Source organism: Mastomys coucha, unplaced genomic scaffold (genome assembly GCF_008632895.1).
Source record: "Mastomys coucha isolate ucsf_1 unplaced genomic scaffold, UCSF_Mcou_1 pScaffold14, whole genome shotgun sequence".
Taxonomy (NCBI): Eukaryota; Metazoa; Chordata; class Mammalia; order Rodentia; family Muridae; genus Mastomys; species Mastomys coucha.
The window spans coordinates 89,880,866-89,896,158 of NW_022196896.1; the positions used below are offsets into that span (position 1 = coordinate 89,880,866).

General features: G+C 39.5%; 1 protein-coding gene across 1 annotated transcript in view; it reads right to left on the reverse strand.

The window, feature by feature from the left end:
* Dytn (dystrotelin) overlaps positions 1–15,293 on the reverse strand; it is a 64,355-nt gene that overhangs the window by 18,500 nt on the left and 30,562 nt on the right. Inside the window, exons 11-12 of the mRNA XM_031368847.1 lie at positions 4,412–4,547; positions 482–552 (exon numbers count right to left, since the gene is read on the reverse strand). Coding sequence (XP_031224707.1) covers positions 482–552; positions 4,412–4,547 — 207 coding nt within the window. The remainder of the gene's footprint in view (positions 1–481; positions 553–4,411; positions 4,548–15,293) is intronic.

The window sequence follows — 15,293 nt, forward strand, 5'->3', positions numbered from 1 at the left end:
AGAGAGAGAGAGAGATTGATTGTGTGTGTGCCTGTGTGTGTGTGCACATGTGACATGTGAGCACATGGAAGTCAGAGGACAACTTGCAAGAGTCAGTTCTCTCCTTCCAACATGTGGATCCTAGGGATCAAAGTCAGGTCAGCATGCTTATGTGACAAGTATGTTGTCAACTGAGGCATCTACACAGCCCCTCTTACCCTTCTTTCAAGTAATGACCTCAGGTGATCAAGGGTAAAACTGTACTGTACCCAGCTAGATGATATTATGCCTAACTACTCACTCAGCATTACATTTGTTTGTTTGTTTGTTTTGTTTTGCTTTGTTTTTAATGTCACATTGAAGGGAGTTTTGTTCTTTCTATAGAAAATGTCTCTATAAAAGCATAGAGAGCAAGCTCAGGGCAGAGCTCCTGCTCGTCTCAGCTGCTGTCACATATCCACACGAGACCCTGTCTTCTGGGATGTTTACATGTGAATCGTACCTTCTTTCCCTGTGCAGAGCATTGATAGAGTCACGGGTCCTCCATAGTTCATTCTTAATGTTGACTATGGTCTAGAAAAGCAAGAAATTGGGAAAATGATTTTTTTAGTTTGAACTTAAGCACATTTAAAAAATTGTCATTTGAGCACAGTAATGATGTATTTTTTTTTTTTTTGCCAAAATAAAATACAGTATTTTACAAACTAGCTGATGTTTGGATTTATGTCTAAGAACAATGATGCAAATATTAATTTATGAAGAATGTAGTCATGCAGCCTAATTTACAAAGTTAATTATATGAATACTAGTATTTTATATTATAATATGTTCATATATATTAGTATATAATACTAAAGTATGAAGGGTAAATTACAACAGTTCTCTGCCCCCACTAGCTGCATCTCTGAACAGCTACTTCCAGAGTCATCCACAAAAAAAATGGTTGGGTCCTTTTAATCTTTGATCTAAGCCTCTTATTTTTTCCATCAATGCTGTACTTCATCTTTCTTCACTTTCTCCTACCTGGCATCTACTGACAGTCATTACTTCCCTTTGAAATCACCATCTTTTGAATGAATGGCGGTGGCTCTACTCTTCTTTGGGACCTCCTCATGGTACTTTACCATGTCACATTCTGCTTCCTGAGCTGCCACACGAGGATTTCTGTTGACCCAACTCAGCCTGGTCCAAGCTCTGGGATACAGTACAGAGACCCCTCCCACAGCTCCCACCCATCTGGGTAAGACATGGGCTTCCCCATTTTTACATTTCTAGGCAACTATGGCTTTACTCTGAAGCTTCCTCTCCTCTTGCAAAGGACCTAGAGAGGGTCTGGGCCCAGAGGGGCACTGCTCAGATGGACAAACTTGTGGATGGGGGCAGGAACCACAGAAAGAGGAGAATGAGCTAGTTACACATGTGCAGCCACCTTTCTTGTTGGTGTAGACTCTGTTGCTTCTGAGTCACAGGCCCTGTTATTTTCATTTAAATATTCAAGCACAGATTTTAAGTAGTGACCTTTATATTATTAATGTAAAAAACTATGAACATTTTTGCATCCATATCATCATATAATACATTTTTTTTCTGTAATTGACAAACATTTTAGGTTTCTGTATATGAATATACAATGATGTTCACAGGCTAGATACTATTAAAGAACATAAAACTGTTTTTTTTTTATTTTAAAAACTTGTATTATTAACTAATTTTGTATTCATCACAGAGATGGGGCACGTGTGTGCATGGTGCTTGTGTAGAGGTCAGAAGAGAGGCTCCTGGGATGGAACTCAGGCTGTCTAGCTTATGTGGCAAGTGCCTTGACCCACTGAGCCCTTTCCCAGGCTCCTAAGGTTGTTTTCAATTGTTTAAAATTAGATGCAGTAAATAAAATTGTGTGTACACGTGTGAAAGGTTTCGGGGTTGTCAATTTAATAGAGTTAGATCTACACATAATGTATACACAGCTGCTCACCCACAAATGTAGAGAAAAAGGACTGCAAAGATCTACCCCAAACAGTTTACCCCTAGAGAACGAGGGACAAAGTTCCTATGGCTGAAAAGAGCTAAATTTTAGGTACAGTATGTTAAACTTCAGACTCACCATCTTGCTTGTACTAATAAAATCATTAGCACCAGAAATGCACTACAAGCATAAGATTGGGATAGAGAAAGTACTAGATCGGATAGAGAAAGTATCAACAAGAACAAGCTAAGAAGGGAGGAAAACATAGCAGGCCTCTTTTAATCCCCCTCAGGGAAAAAATAAGTTACCAGTAAAGTGTGAAATGAGCCTGTATAGAAGCAGGGGCAGTTGCTCCGGAAGCTCACTGGAACCAGGAAACAGGGTAGCCGTTTCCTAGTTCTCACACAGGTGCAACCAGCTTTCTATGCGTCCACAGAGGAGCTAGCTGGGTGCCACCATGAGTGGTGGCTGTCTCTGATCCCTTGATGGTCCCCCAGAACACCTGGGTCCATCCAAGCCTCTCGACACTGGTGGATACAGTGCTCACTCTCTAGGCATGGTTCTACTTTGCACAGCTGTCTTGTGGAAACTAATCTTTTCCCTTGATTAGTAAACTTATTAAAAAGTGTTATAAATTATCACTCCCTGATGGCCCCCTGAAGATTAGACTGCATCAATGATGAACATTTTGTTATTCTTCTAGAAGAATAATTATTTCACAGCAGCATAAAAAAAATAACAAAAAATGGAAGGAATAGGCAGGTGGTAGTATATGGAATGAGTTGTATTAATCGAAAATAAGTAAGTCCTAGACATCTGTCACATTTTTACATCCCACACTTGTAATAACAATAAATCCAAGAACAATAGCAAGAATAGGGCTGAAAGGAAGCTTGAGGAGATGATGGGCAGATGTTGGGCATTTCATGGCCATGATGGTGGTCTTGGTTTCATGGACATATACCTGTCCATACACTCCACAGTGGTACAAATTAAATATGTGCCACTTTTATTATGTCAACCATAGTTCAATAGAGTAGCTGAAAAATAAAAGGGAGACTCTTGCTATATACTACACAGATAAGTATCATAAAGCCAGAAGATCAAGTGATATCTCACGTAAACACACAATGAGAAGCAACTGAATTGAGCAGGAAACAGGACAGCACATTCTAAAATCATGAAAATTCTAGTGTGTGTCAACAGTGATACGGAGATTGACAAGGAAGGGGCCGTTTAAACAAACAAACAAACAAACAAAAAACCCAAGAGTAGGAAATTATTGTCACTTATCATTAATCAAAATAAAATCATGATAAATTTAAAAATTTAATATCAAGATAAAGCATATTAAAAATAAAATACACTTAAAAATCATTTGATTTTCTACCAGAGAGCTAAAACTACAAGAAACTACAAAGAAAAAAAAATCCATAAAGCAAATCATTCTTTCAAAAGACTGAAGGGAGTAAGGTTTGCTTCTGTCATGCTGAAAGAGGCAAAGTTTAAATATATTGACATATCAAAATGAGATTCCAGAAGAAAAGGGGTGGGGAAGGGGAGGGATAAAATATAATGCCAAGTTGAGAAAGATAAAGGGAAGTGAAATTATATTTTACTTTCTTGTAAGTTGGCAGAATTAAAATGTGGCAATAGTTAATTTTAGCTTTAGCCAGGTTCCAGTGAGCTAGGAGTTGGATTTTCTGGGTGCGTGATCTGGTATAACTTTCTGAAAGGCAATTTTACAATAAGCATGATGAACGAACCTTAAACATATTTTCAATGACCTTTTTTGGTAATCTTACTTTAGAAATGTATTGTAGGGAGACAATAGGTAAACTGTACACAAAGAATAATGAAAGGAAGTTTTAAAAGTAAATTTTAAATTACAGTAAAAATTGGAAGCAACCTAAATGTCAAAAAAAAAAAAAAAAGAGTTAAATGAATAGCATTCTGTCTATTTAAATAACTATGCAGATGTTTTTGAGGAATTCTGACAATGGAAAAAAATGTTCACAATATAATTTACATTGACACTTTGACAGTTTAATCAGTACATCTCAAAGTACGGTCTAAATGAAAATATTCAAAGGAGTGAAGCTTATTGAAATGTTAATGATGCGTACACACAGATTATTTTCATTTTTTTTTTTACTTATTTTTCCAAATTTTATGTAATAACTGTATAGCCCAGGGAGGGGGTGGGCAGGGTAGCTCACACCTATAATCCTGGTACTCTGGAGGCAGAAGTGCAAGGATTGATTCAGTTCTAGTCCAGTTTGGCCTACAAAGAGAGACCATGTCTCAAAAGACAAACAAAAACATGCAATATTTTATGATTGAAGGCATGACTCCATAGTTTTCATTGATTACATTAGTATGGGTTAATTAGTTTTGCAAGCCTTGGTGCTTGCTTACAGAGCAGATGCCGTGCTCCTCTCTGGCTCCTCTTTCTCTTGGACTCACCTGGTGGTGTGGGTTGTGATTTGCTTGCAGAGCAGGTGACGGCCTTTGACACAGGACTCCGGTGGGTTCTGTTTCCACTGCTCTGGTTGAACTTGCATATACTGGGGCTTTAGGGCCTTTAAACTGAATGCAAAGCCTGTTAGAAAGCAGACTTTTATAAGAGGTTGGGGCAATTTTTAATGATTAAGTATGATTATCAGAACTTTTTTTTCCTGAAAATATAATTTTAAAAGATTTACTTGTGTGTGTGTGTGTGTCCATGTATGCCATTTGTGTGTATCCAAAGAGCCCAGAAGAGGATGTCAGATGCTCAGAGGCTCAAAGTACAGGTACTTGTGAGCTATCCAATGAGAGTACTGGGAACTGAACTTGGGTCTTCTGGAAAAGCAACAAGCACTCCTAACTACCAAGCCATCTCTCCAACCCCACCTCCCTTTCTGATGGAAAATGTTAATGAAGTCAGATGTCAAGGCCAGTGTCTCCTCATCAAATAGCAATAATGTGGTCCCATTTCCCACTTCTCCCCTGTGTTCTTTTCCAGACAGACTGTCCAGTTGGTAGAGAGCTAGACAGCTGAAAACGTGAATGGAAATCCCATGTTCCCTTCTCAATGCCAATCTAGATATAAAAATACAAAGTAAGTCAACAATAATGACTCCCAGGTCATCTTGTCCAGGTCAGAGACCAGTGATTCAAAGCATGGGTATGCGCTTGCTACGTCATATCTGAAGGACCACAGATGACTGCAAGGTCAGAAATATTTGATTACACAGAGTTCCATTTAGTTTAATTCAAAATTATTTTGGAAGCATTTCACCATCTTGGGTTACTACAGTTGAGCAAAAGAAGAAAAGATCAAAAGGACAGGGAATTGCCTGTTCACAAAGACTTCACATTTAAGAAAGAGATTAATTCTGTTGCTTTTGGTAGGTAGTGATAATGACTATAAGACACAATGAGAAATATAGCTAGCCATTTCTGTCAAAGAGGTGGGGGTGTAAGGCTAGAGAGAGCAAGATGTTTTTGGAGTGGCATACTCTATCCTTGTCTCATCAGATAATTTTAACACTTCAGGATTATTCTATTGTCTCAGCTCTGACATCTATAACAAAATACCATATACAGTGAGCATTAAGCAGCAGAATTCATTTTCTTTTACATGTCTAGATGTTAGAAGTCTGAGATCAGATTCCAGTTCCCTCCACACTTCACCCACACCCAGCTTGACCCCCAGGAGTTTTGACATCACCAGGCTCAAAGGTGAATCTCCCTCCCCCCACCACAATACCTGCTCTAACTGGGACCCTCCCACCCCCTGGTTCAGAGGACACAGAACCTCCCACCCTGCCAGAGACACACCTTCCTTCCAGTTCCCAACTGTGCCAGGGAGCAGATCCTATGTTCCAGTACTCTCCACCCTGTCCACATCCAGAGTTATCCTGACTCAAAGCTAGGCTCACAGATCAGGTGATCCAGACCCCCCACTCCCCACCCCCACCACACACACCCAGAGACAGTCTGACATAAGGAGGCCCAAAATAACAAGGCTCACAGGCGACAGTCAGAGACAGCAAGGCCAGTTAACACCAGAGATAACCAGATGGTGAGAAGCAAACACAAGAATATAAGCAACAGAAACCAAGGCTACTTGGCAACATCAGAACCCAGTTCTCCCACTACAGCAAACCTGAAAAGCAAGATTCTGCTCTAAAATCACATCTCATGAAGATGGTAGAGGACCTTAAGGAGGACATAAATAACTCAAAGAAATACAGGAGAACACAGGTAAACAGGTAGAAACCCTTAAAAAGGAAACACAAATCCCTTAAAGAAATACAGGAAAACACAATAAAACACATGAAGGAATTGAACAAAACCATCTAATATTTAAAAATGGAAATAGAAACAATAAAGAAATCACAAAGGGAGCCAACCCTGGAGATAGAAAACCTAGGAAAGAAAACAGGAGTTACAGATGCAAGCATCACCAATAAAATACAAGAGATAGAAGAGAGAATCTCAGGTGCAGAAGATACCATAGAAGACATTGACACAAAAGTCAAAGAAAATACAAAATAAAAAAAGCTTCTAACCCAAAACATCCAGGAACTTCAGGACACAAGGAAAAGATAAGACCTAAGAATAATAGGTATAGAAGAGAGCAAAGATTCCCAATTCAAAGGGCCAGTAAACATCTTTAACAAAATCATAGAAAAAAACTTCTCTAACCTAAAGAAAGAGATGCCCATAAATGTACAAGAAGCCTACAGAATGCCAAATAGATAGAACAAGGAAAGAAATTCCTCCTATTACATAATAATCAAAACACCAAATGCACAGAACAAAGAAAGAATATTAAAAGTGGTTAGGGAAAAAGGTCAATTAACATATGAAGGCAGACCTATCGAAATTACAGCAGACTTCTCAACAGAGACTCTAAAATCCAGAAGATCCTGGGCAGATGTCATACAGACCCTAAGAGAACACAAATACAGCCCAGGTTAGTATACCCAGCAAAACTCTCAATTTCCACAGATAGAGAAACCAAGGTAGTCCATGACAAAACCAAATTTATACAATATCTTTCCACTAAACCAGCCCTATAAAGGATAATAGAAAAACTCCAACATAAGAGGGGATACTACACCCAAGAAAAAATAAGAAATTAATCTTCTCACAACAAACCCAAAAGAAGATAACCACACAAGCATAATTCTATCCCTAACAATGAAAATAACAGGAAACAGCAATCATTGGTCTTTAATATCTCTCAACATCAATAGAGTCAATTCCCCAATAAAAAGGCATAGGCTAACAGACTGGATACATAAACAGGACCTAGCATTTTGCTACATTCAGGAAAAATATCTTGGTGACAGAGACAGACAGACACTACCTCAGAGTAAAAGGGTGGAAAAAAATTTACAAGCAAATGGTCTCAAGGAACAAGCTGGAGTGTCCATTCTAATATCCAATAAAAAAGACTTTGAACCAAAAGTTATCAAAAGAGATGGAGAAGGACACTTCATACTCATCAAAGGAAAAATCCACTCAATTCTGAACATCTATGATCCAAATGCAAGGGCATCCACATTTGTAAAAGAAATGTTACTAAAGCTTAAAGCACATATTGAACCTCACACAATAATAGTGGGAGACTTTAATACTCCACTCTCGTCAATGGATGGATCATGGAAACAGAAACTAAACAGGGACACAATGAAATGAACAGAAGTTTTGAACCAAATGGATTTAACAGATAACTACAGAACATTTCACCATAAAACAAAAGAATATTCCTTCTTCTCAGCACCTCATAGTACTTTCTCCAAAACTGACCATATAATTGGACACAAAACAAGCTTCAACAGATAGAAGATTGAATCAATCCCATGCATTCTATCAGATCACCATGGACTAAGGCTGTTCTTCAATAACAACAAAAACCACAGAAAGCCCACATACTCATGGAAGATGAATAACTCCCAACTCAGTGATAACTTGGTCAGAGAAGAAACAAAGAAAGAAATGAAAGACTTTCTAGAATTTAATGAAAATAAAGGCACAGCATACCCAAACATGAGACACAGTGAAAGCAGTGCTAAGAGGAAAACTCATAGCTCTGAGTGCCTTCATAAAGAAATGGGAGAGGTCCCATACTAGCAGTTTAACAGCACACCTGATAGCTCTAGAAAAAAGAAGAAAATACACCCGAGAGGAGTAGATGGCAGGAAATAATCAAACTCAGTGCTGAAATCAACCAAGTAGAAACAAAGAGAACTATACAAAGAATCAACCAAACCAAGAGCTGGTTCTTTGAGAAAAATCAACAAGATAGATAAACTCTTAGCCAAACTAAGTAAAGGGCACAGAGACAGTATCCAAATTAACAAAATCAGAAATGAAAAGAGAGACACAACAACAGAAGTGGAGGAAATTGTCAAAAATCATTAGATCCTACTATAAAGGCCTATACTCAACAAAACTGGAAAGTCTAGATGAAATGGATGATTTTCTAGACCGATACTAGGTATCAAAGTTAAATCAGGATAAGATAAATCATCTAAACAGTCCCATAAACCCTAAAGAAATAGAAGCAGTTATTAAAAGTCTCCCAACCAAAAGAGCCCAGGACCAGATGGTTTTAGTGTAGAATTCTATCAGACCTTCAAAGAAGACTTAAAACCAATACTTCTCAAATTATTCCACAAAATAGAAACAGAAAGAACACTACTTAATTCGTTGTATGAACCCACAGTTACACTGATACCTAAACCACACAAAGGCCCATCATAAAAGAGAACTTCAGACCAATTTCCTTTATGAATATTGGTGAAAAAATACTCAATAAAATTCTCAGAAGCTGAATCCAAGAACACATCAAAATGATAATTCACCATGATCAAATAGGCTTTGTCCCAGCAATGCAGGGATGATTCAATATACAGAAATCCATCAACATAATCCACTATATAAACAAACTCAAAGAAAAAAAACACATGATCATCTTATTAGATGCTGAAAAAGCCTTTGACAAAATCCAACATCCCTTCATGTTAAAAGTCTTGGAAAGATAAGGAACTCAAGGCCCATCCCTAAACATAATAAAAGCAGTATACAGCAAACCAGTAGCCAACTCCAAATTAAATGGAGAGAAACTTGAAGAAATCCCTAAAATCAGGGACTAGGCAAGGCTGCCCACTTCCTCTCTGTTTATTCAATACAGTACTTGAATTTCTAGTTAGAGCAATTAGACAACAAAAGGAGGTCAAAGGGATGCAAAATGAAAAGAAAGAAATCAAGGTTAACACTATTTAAGGATGATATGATAAGCAACCCCAAAAATTCTACCAGAGAATTTCTACAGCTGATAAACAACTTCGGTAAAGTGGCTGGATATCATATTAACTCAAACAAATCAGTAGCTTTCCTCTACACAAATGATAAATGAGCTGAGAAAGAAATTAGGGAAACAACACCCTTCACAATAGTCACAAATAATATAAAATATCTTGGTGTCACTCTAAACCAGCAAGTGAAAGATCTATACAAGAACTGCAAGTTTCTGAAGAAAGAAGTCAAAGACCTCAGAAGATGAAAAAGGTCTCACATGCTCATAAGTCAGCAGAATTAACATAGTAAAAATGGTCATCTTACCAAAAGCAATGTAAAGATTCAATGCAATCCCCATCAAAATTCCAACTCATTTCCTCACAGAGATAGAAAGAGTAATTCTCAGATTCATTTGGAATAGCAAAAAATAAACAAACAAAAAAACCAAAAAACAAAACAAACAAACAAAAAACAGGATAGTGAAAATAATTCTCAACAATAAAAGAACTGGGGGAATCACCTTCCCTAACCTCAAGATATACTACAGAGCAATAGTGATAAAAACAGCATGGTATTGACACAGAGACAGACAGGTAGATCAATGAAATAGAATTGAAAACCCAGAAATGAAGCCATAGACCTATGGTCACCTGATCTTTGACAAAGAAGCCAAAACTGTCGAGTGGCAAAAAGACAGCATTTTCAACAAATGGTGCTGGCTCAACTGGCAGTCAGCATGTAGAGGAATGTAAATTGATCCATTTTTATCTCCCTATACAAAGCTCAAGTACAAGTGGATCAAGGACCCCCACATAAAACCAGATACACTGAATCTACTAGAAGAGAAAGTGGGAAAGAGCCTTGAACACATTGGCACAAGGGAAAGTTAATTAAATAGAACACCAATGGCTCAGGCTCTATGACCAATAATTGACAAATGGGACCTCATAAAATTGAAAAGCTTCTGTAAGGCAAAGGACACTGTCAAAAGGACAAAATGGCAACCTACAGATTGAGAAAAAAATCTTTACCAACCCTACATCCAATAAAGGGCTAATATCTAAAATATACAAAGAACTCAATAAGTTCGACTCCAGAGAACCAAATAACCCTATTTAAAAATGGGGTATGAGCTAAACAAAAAATTCTCTACTGTGGAATCTCAAATGGCCAAGAAGCACCTAAAGAAATGTTCAACATCCTTAGTCACCAGTGAAATGCAAATCAAAATGACCCTGAGATTCCACCTCACACCAATCAGAGTGGCTAAGATCAAAAACTCAGATGACAGCAGATGCTGGCGAGGATGTGGAGAAAGAACAGTCCTTCATTGCTGATGGGATTGCAAGCTGGTACAACCACTTTGTAAAACAACCTGGTGGTTCCTCAGAAAATTGGAAATAGTTGTACCTGAAGATCCAACTATAACACTACTAGGCATATACCCTAAAGATGCTCCAATATATAATAATAAGGATATATACTTCATTATGTTCATAGCAGCCTTATTTATAGCAGGAAGACTCTGGAAACAACCCAGATGTCCCTCAACGAGGGAATGGATACAGAAAATGTGGTACATCTACACAATGGAGTACTACTCAGCTGTTAAAAAACGATGGCTTCATGAATTTTGCAGATGAATGGGTGGATCTAGAAAATATTATCCTGAGTGAGGCAACCCAGACCCAAATGAACACACATGTTATGTACTCACTGATAAAGGTATATTAGCTCGAAAGCTCAGAATACCCACAATATAACTCACATACCATATGAAGCTTTTCAAGAAGGAAGACCAAAATGTGCTTAAGTCTTACTTAGAAGGGGGAATAAAATAATCATGGGAGGTAGAGGGAGGGAAGGACTTGGGAGTGAGAGAGGAGGGGGATGGAAAAATGGCAGGGAAGGATGAGGAATGAGAAGAGACGGGAGAAAAGTCCAGAGGGTCAGGAGAATGAATAGAAATGTGTAGCAGTGTAGAAATATTTTCTAGTGGGTCACTAGAAAATCCCAGATGCCAGTAAAGGGAGAGGTTCCCAGGACCTAATGGGGATGACATTAGCCAAAACACCCAGCAGAGGGGAGATAGAACTTGAAGAGACTACCTCCAATACCCCCACTCATCTTAAAATTTTAACCCAGAATTGTTCCTGTCTAAAGGAAATGCAGGGACAAAAAATGGGAGCAGAGACCGAAGTAAAAGCCATAAAGAGACTGCCCCACCTTGCTATCTATCCCATCTACAGACGCTAAACCCCAACACTATTGCTGATGCCAAGAAGTGCTTGCAGACAGTAGCCTAGTATGGCTGTCCTTTGAGAGTCTTTGCCAGCATCTAAAACAGATGCAGATAGTCACAGCCAACCACTGGACTGAGCCCGGAGACCCCAGTGGAAGAGTTAGGGGAAGGACTGAAGGAGCTGAAGGGGATTGCAACACCATAGGAAGAACAACAATATCAACTAACAAGACCCCTCAGAGCTCCCAGGGACTAAACCATAGGGTATACATGGGCCAGCCCATGGCTCCTGCTACACATGTAGCAGAGGATCACCTTATCTGGCATCAGTGGGAGGGGGGGCACTTGGTCCTGTGGAGGTTTGCTGCCCCAGCGAAGGAGGATGCTAGTAGAGCAGTGAGGTGGGAGTAGGTGGGTGGCCAGGTGGGAGAGCACCCTCTTAGTGGCAAAGGGGGGGATGGGATGGAGGAATTGTGGAAGGGAGACTGGGAAGGGGGACAACATTTGAAATGTATAAATGAATAAAATTTAATAATAAAAATAAAAGTCTGAAATCAGGTGCATGTAGGAGTTACTTCCTTACCACTTTGAATGAGTTATTCATAAAGCTCCCCTCATACATGTTGCCACATCAGGGGACATGACTGCTTTCTGGAAGCCCTGAAAATACTTCGGCACTACACTAGAGGACTGTTTGCAACCGTGGAACCCCTTAGAAAGGCACAAAAGTGTGAAAAAAAACCATTCTGGAATAGACTGGGTGAAAGGTATGTGTTTCACCTCCGGTTTCCTAGGTTCACAGTGTGAAGCTGGAACAAGACAGCAAAACCTATCACCCATCCAAAGGCAACTTGAAGAGGCTTGTGTGGATAACCTTCATCTCTGTCTCTACATATCTGTAAGTGCTAGAGTGGCACCTTGAGTATTGATTTTGGATTACATATAAGAGTTTGCAAGTGGGTGAACGTGCAAGCCCTGAACCTGTGTATGATTAGGAACGGTGGATCAGTTTCACTGTACAAATTCCTGCGTTACAAAATGGATTGCTCAGGGCAGGAAACAGCCTAGAAGCTACTATGGTGTACAAAGTAGAGTAAGCTTGACCACCATGGACGAGAAGATGATGCTAAATGAACCTGTTAAAAAAGTACTCAACCTCACTGGTAATCACTGGGGAGAAGTCGGCCTGGCCTCTATAAAAACAAAGCTAATCTCATGGACAGTGATCACATGATGACATACCCCATCAAGGCTTGCAGGGATGCAGGACAGCTGTGAGTGGACCTTCAACTCCACCCATGCTTCCCATTATAGGTTAGCTCATGCCCAGGACTTCCCATGAACAGGGCTAATATATTTCTGAGCTAATCTACGGCCTTCTCAATGGGACCCAGGACCCACTCCCTGCTCACTCCATTCTAGTCTATATTAATGCCATCCTGTTCAGTTATCGGGCATGCTTTTTGTTTGTTTGTTTAGGTCTTGTTTTCCACACTTACTTACATGGCATAATTTTTGTGTGTCTCATTTTTTGTTAAGCTTGCCTGTAGCTTCTCTATAAAATAAGGTAGATTATAAATGAGAGTTTCATGAAATTTCTAGCTGGTTATTGCTAGGAGAGTGAAGAGCTGTCAATTTTATGCAAATTTCTTTCATGTTCCACCATCAATCAAAGCCTCAATTCTAACGTTTTCTGCTAAGTTCCTCCAGTTTCCTAGGGGGTTATATCAGCTATAGATGCAAGTGAGTTCATCTCTTCCCCAGCATTTTAATTTTATTTTTTTATTACATTTGCAAGAATGTCCCACAAATATTTAATAAGGGTAATGTCTGACATCACATTTTCAATTATGTTCTTATAAATAAAAGTTATTCTTGTTGATGTGCACAGTCATGTGTAAAGCAAATCTATATAGCAAAAGGAAGGAGGCATCTTCTCATTCAGATTGCTTGCTGAATTATTAATCCAATCCAGTGCTGTCACTTGGAAATCACCATTCCCTTAGAAGATAAGCACCCCTGATTTGCCAGCATAATAGGGAGCAAAGGGGACTCTTTGCCTTCAATCACATTTGTGAAATTATAACATGCACATTCCTTTCCCAGACTGGTGACCAGTCAGAGTTTCTGAGTTCATGAATACCCAGACCAAGCCGAAAACGACATAATGCTATCTAGGGGACTAACCATATTCATTATACCCGGGGTAGATCAGATATAATACAAAGAATGTAAATAAACTTTAGTGTTGTACAGCTCTTGCAATTCCCTCTGTTTATCTTGTCCCCACAAATATTATGTTGATAGAAGGAAAGACAGGCTCTCTCTGGGATGAGGAGAAGAAAGTAAGTCACAGTAAAATGGCCCCACACACTGCTGGATGAGGCCAAACCTTCTCTGTCTGTCCCAGCTCCTATTAAACCCCAGCAGTTTGTATTTTCCTTCACCCCTATTCTAAGCATGCATACCTTGCTGATGGGCAATGATGCTCCTGAGAAAGACGAAGCAGGCTATCAAAATGGTGACTTGTAGGGTTGGAAAAAAAGCTCAGTAGGTGGAGTGCTTGCTTGCCTTGCAAACATGAGGCTCTCAGTCTGAATTTCAAATCCCTCATTTCAATACCCAGTGTGGTATTGAATGACATGTACCATCATCCCAGCACTAAGAAAGAGACCGAGCTGGGGCTCACTGTATAGCCAGCACTTTACTTGGCAAGTTTCAGGCCAGTTGAGAGAGAACTATCTCAAACAAGGGGAGGGGGCACTGGAGAAATGGCTAACTGGTTAAGAGCACTGGATTCTTCCAGAGAACTGGAGTTCGATTCTCAGCACCCTGGCAGCTCACAAACATTGAAACTCCAGTTCCACGGGATCCAATGTCCTTTCCTAGACTTCATGAGCACCAGGCATGAATATGGCACGTAGACATATATGCAGACAAAACACCCATACACTTACAAATAAACACAACATTGTTTAGGAAAAATTTGGACAGTGTCTGGAGAATAACACTTTGAAGTTTTCCTCTGCCCTCCATATTGACATGTGCTTGTACCCCAAAACACATGGGCATCTGCACACATATTATATGAGAATGTATATATACACAAAAAATTATAGTTTACATCAGGAGTGGTGGGAATATACCTGTAATTTCAGCACTGGGCAGGTGAAAGTTAAGAGGCTAGCCTGGGCCACAGAGTAAATTCAAGGCCAGCTTGGGGTACATACCAAGATAGAGTCTCAAAGAACCAAGCAAGGCAACAGAACAAAATGTGATGATTATTTGGAAGTTAGTGACAGGGGACGCCTTACCATTTAGTGCAGGAAGAGTGAGAAATTCAATCTATAGCACAAGTCTGGATTCACCCATGCTGAAGTGCAAATAGCACTCGCAGGGCAGTTACTCAGAGTCTTCTAAACCCCTGATGCCTTTACTTGCAAGAGCAATTACTTCAGTGGCCACTATGTGGCACTGTTGCCTCTTAGTTCTCTATAAACCTAGAGGCTGTAAAAAGTAATTTAATCTTGTGATTAAACTGTCACAAGAAACTCAAGAAGAAGGAAGCCCAAAGTGTGGACATTTCACTCCTTCTTAAAAGGGGGAACCAAATACCCACGGAAGGAGTTGCAGAGACTAACTATGGAGCAGAGAGACTGAAGGAAGGACAATCTAGAGACTGCTACACCTGGGAATCCTTCCTATATTCAATCATCAAATCCAGACACTATTGTGGATCCCTGTAAGTGCTGGCTGACAGGAGCCTGATATAGCTGTCTCCTGAGAGGCTCTGACAGTACCGGACTA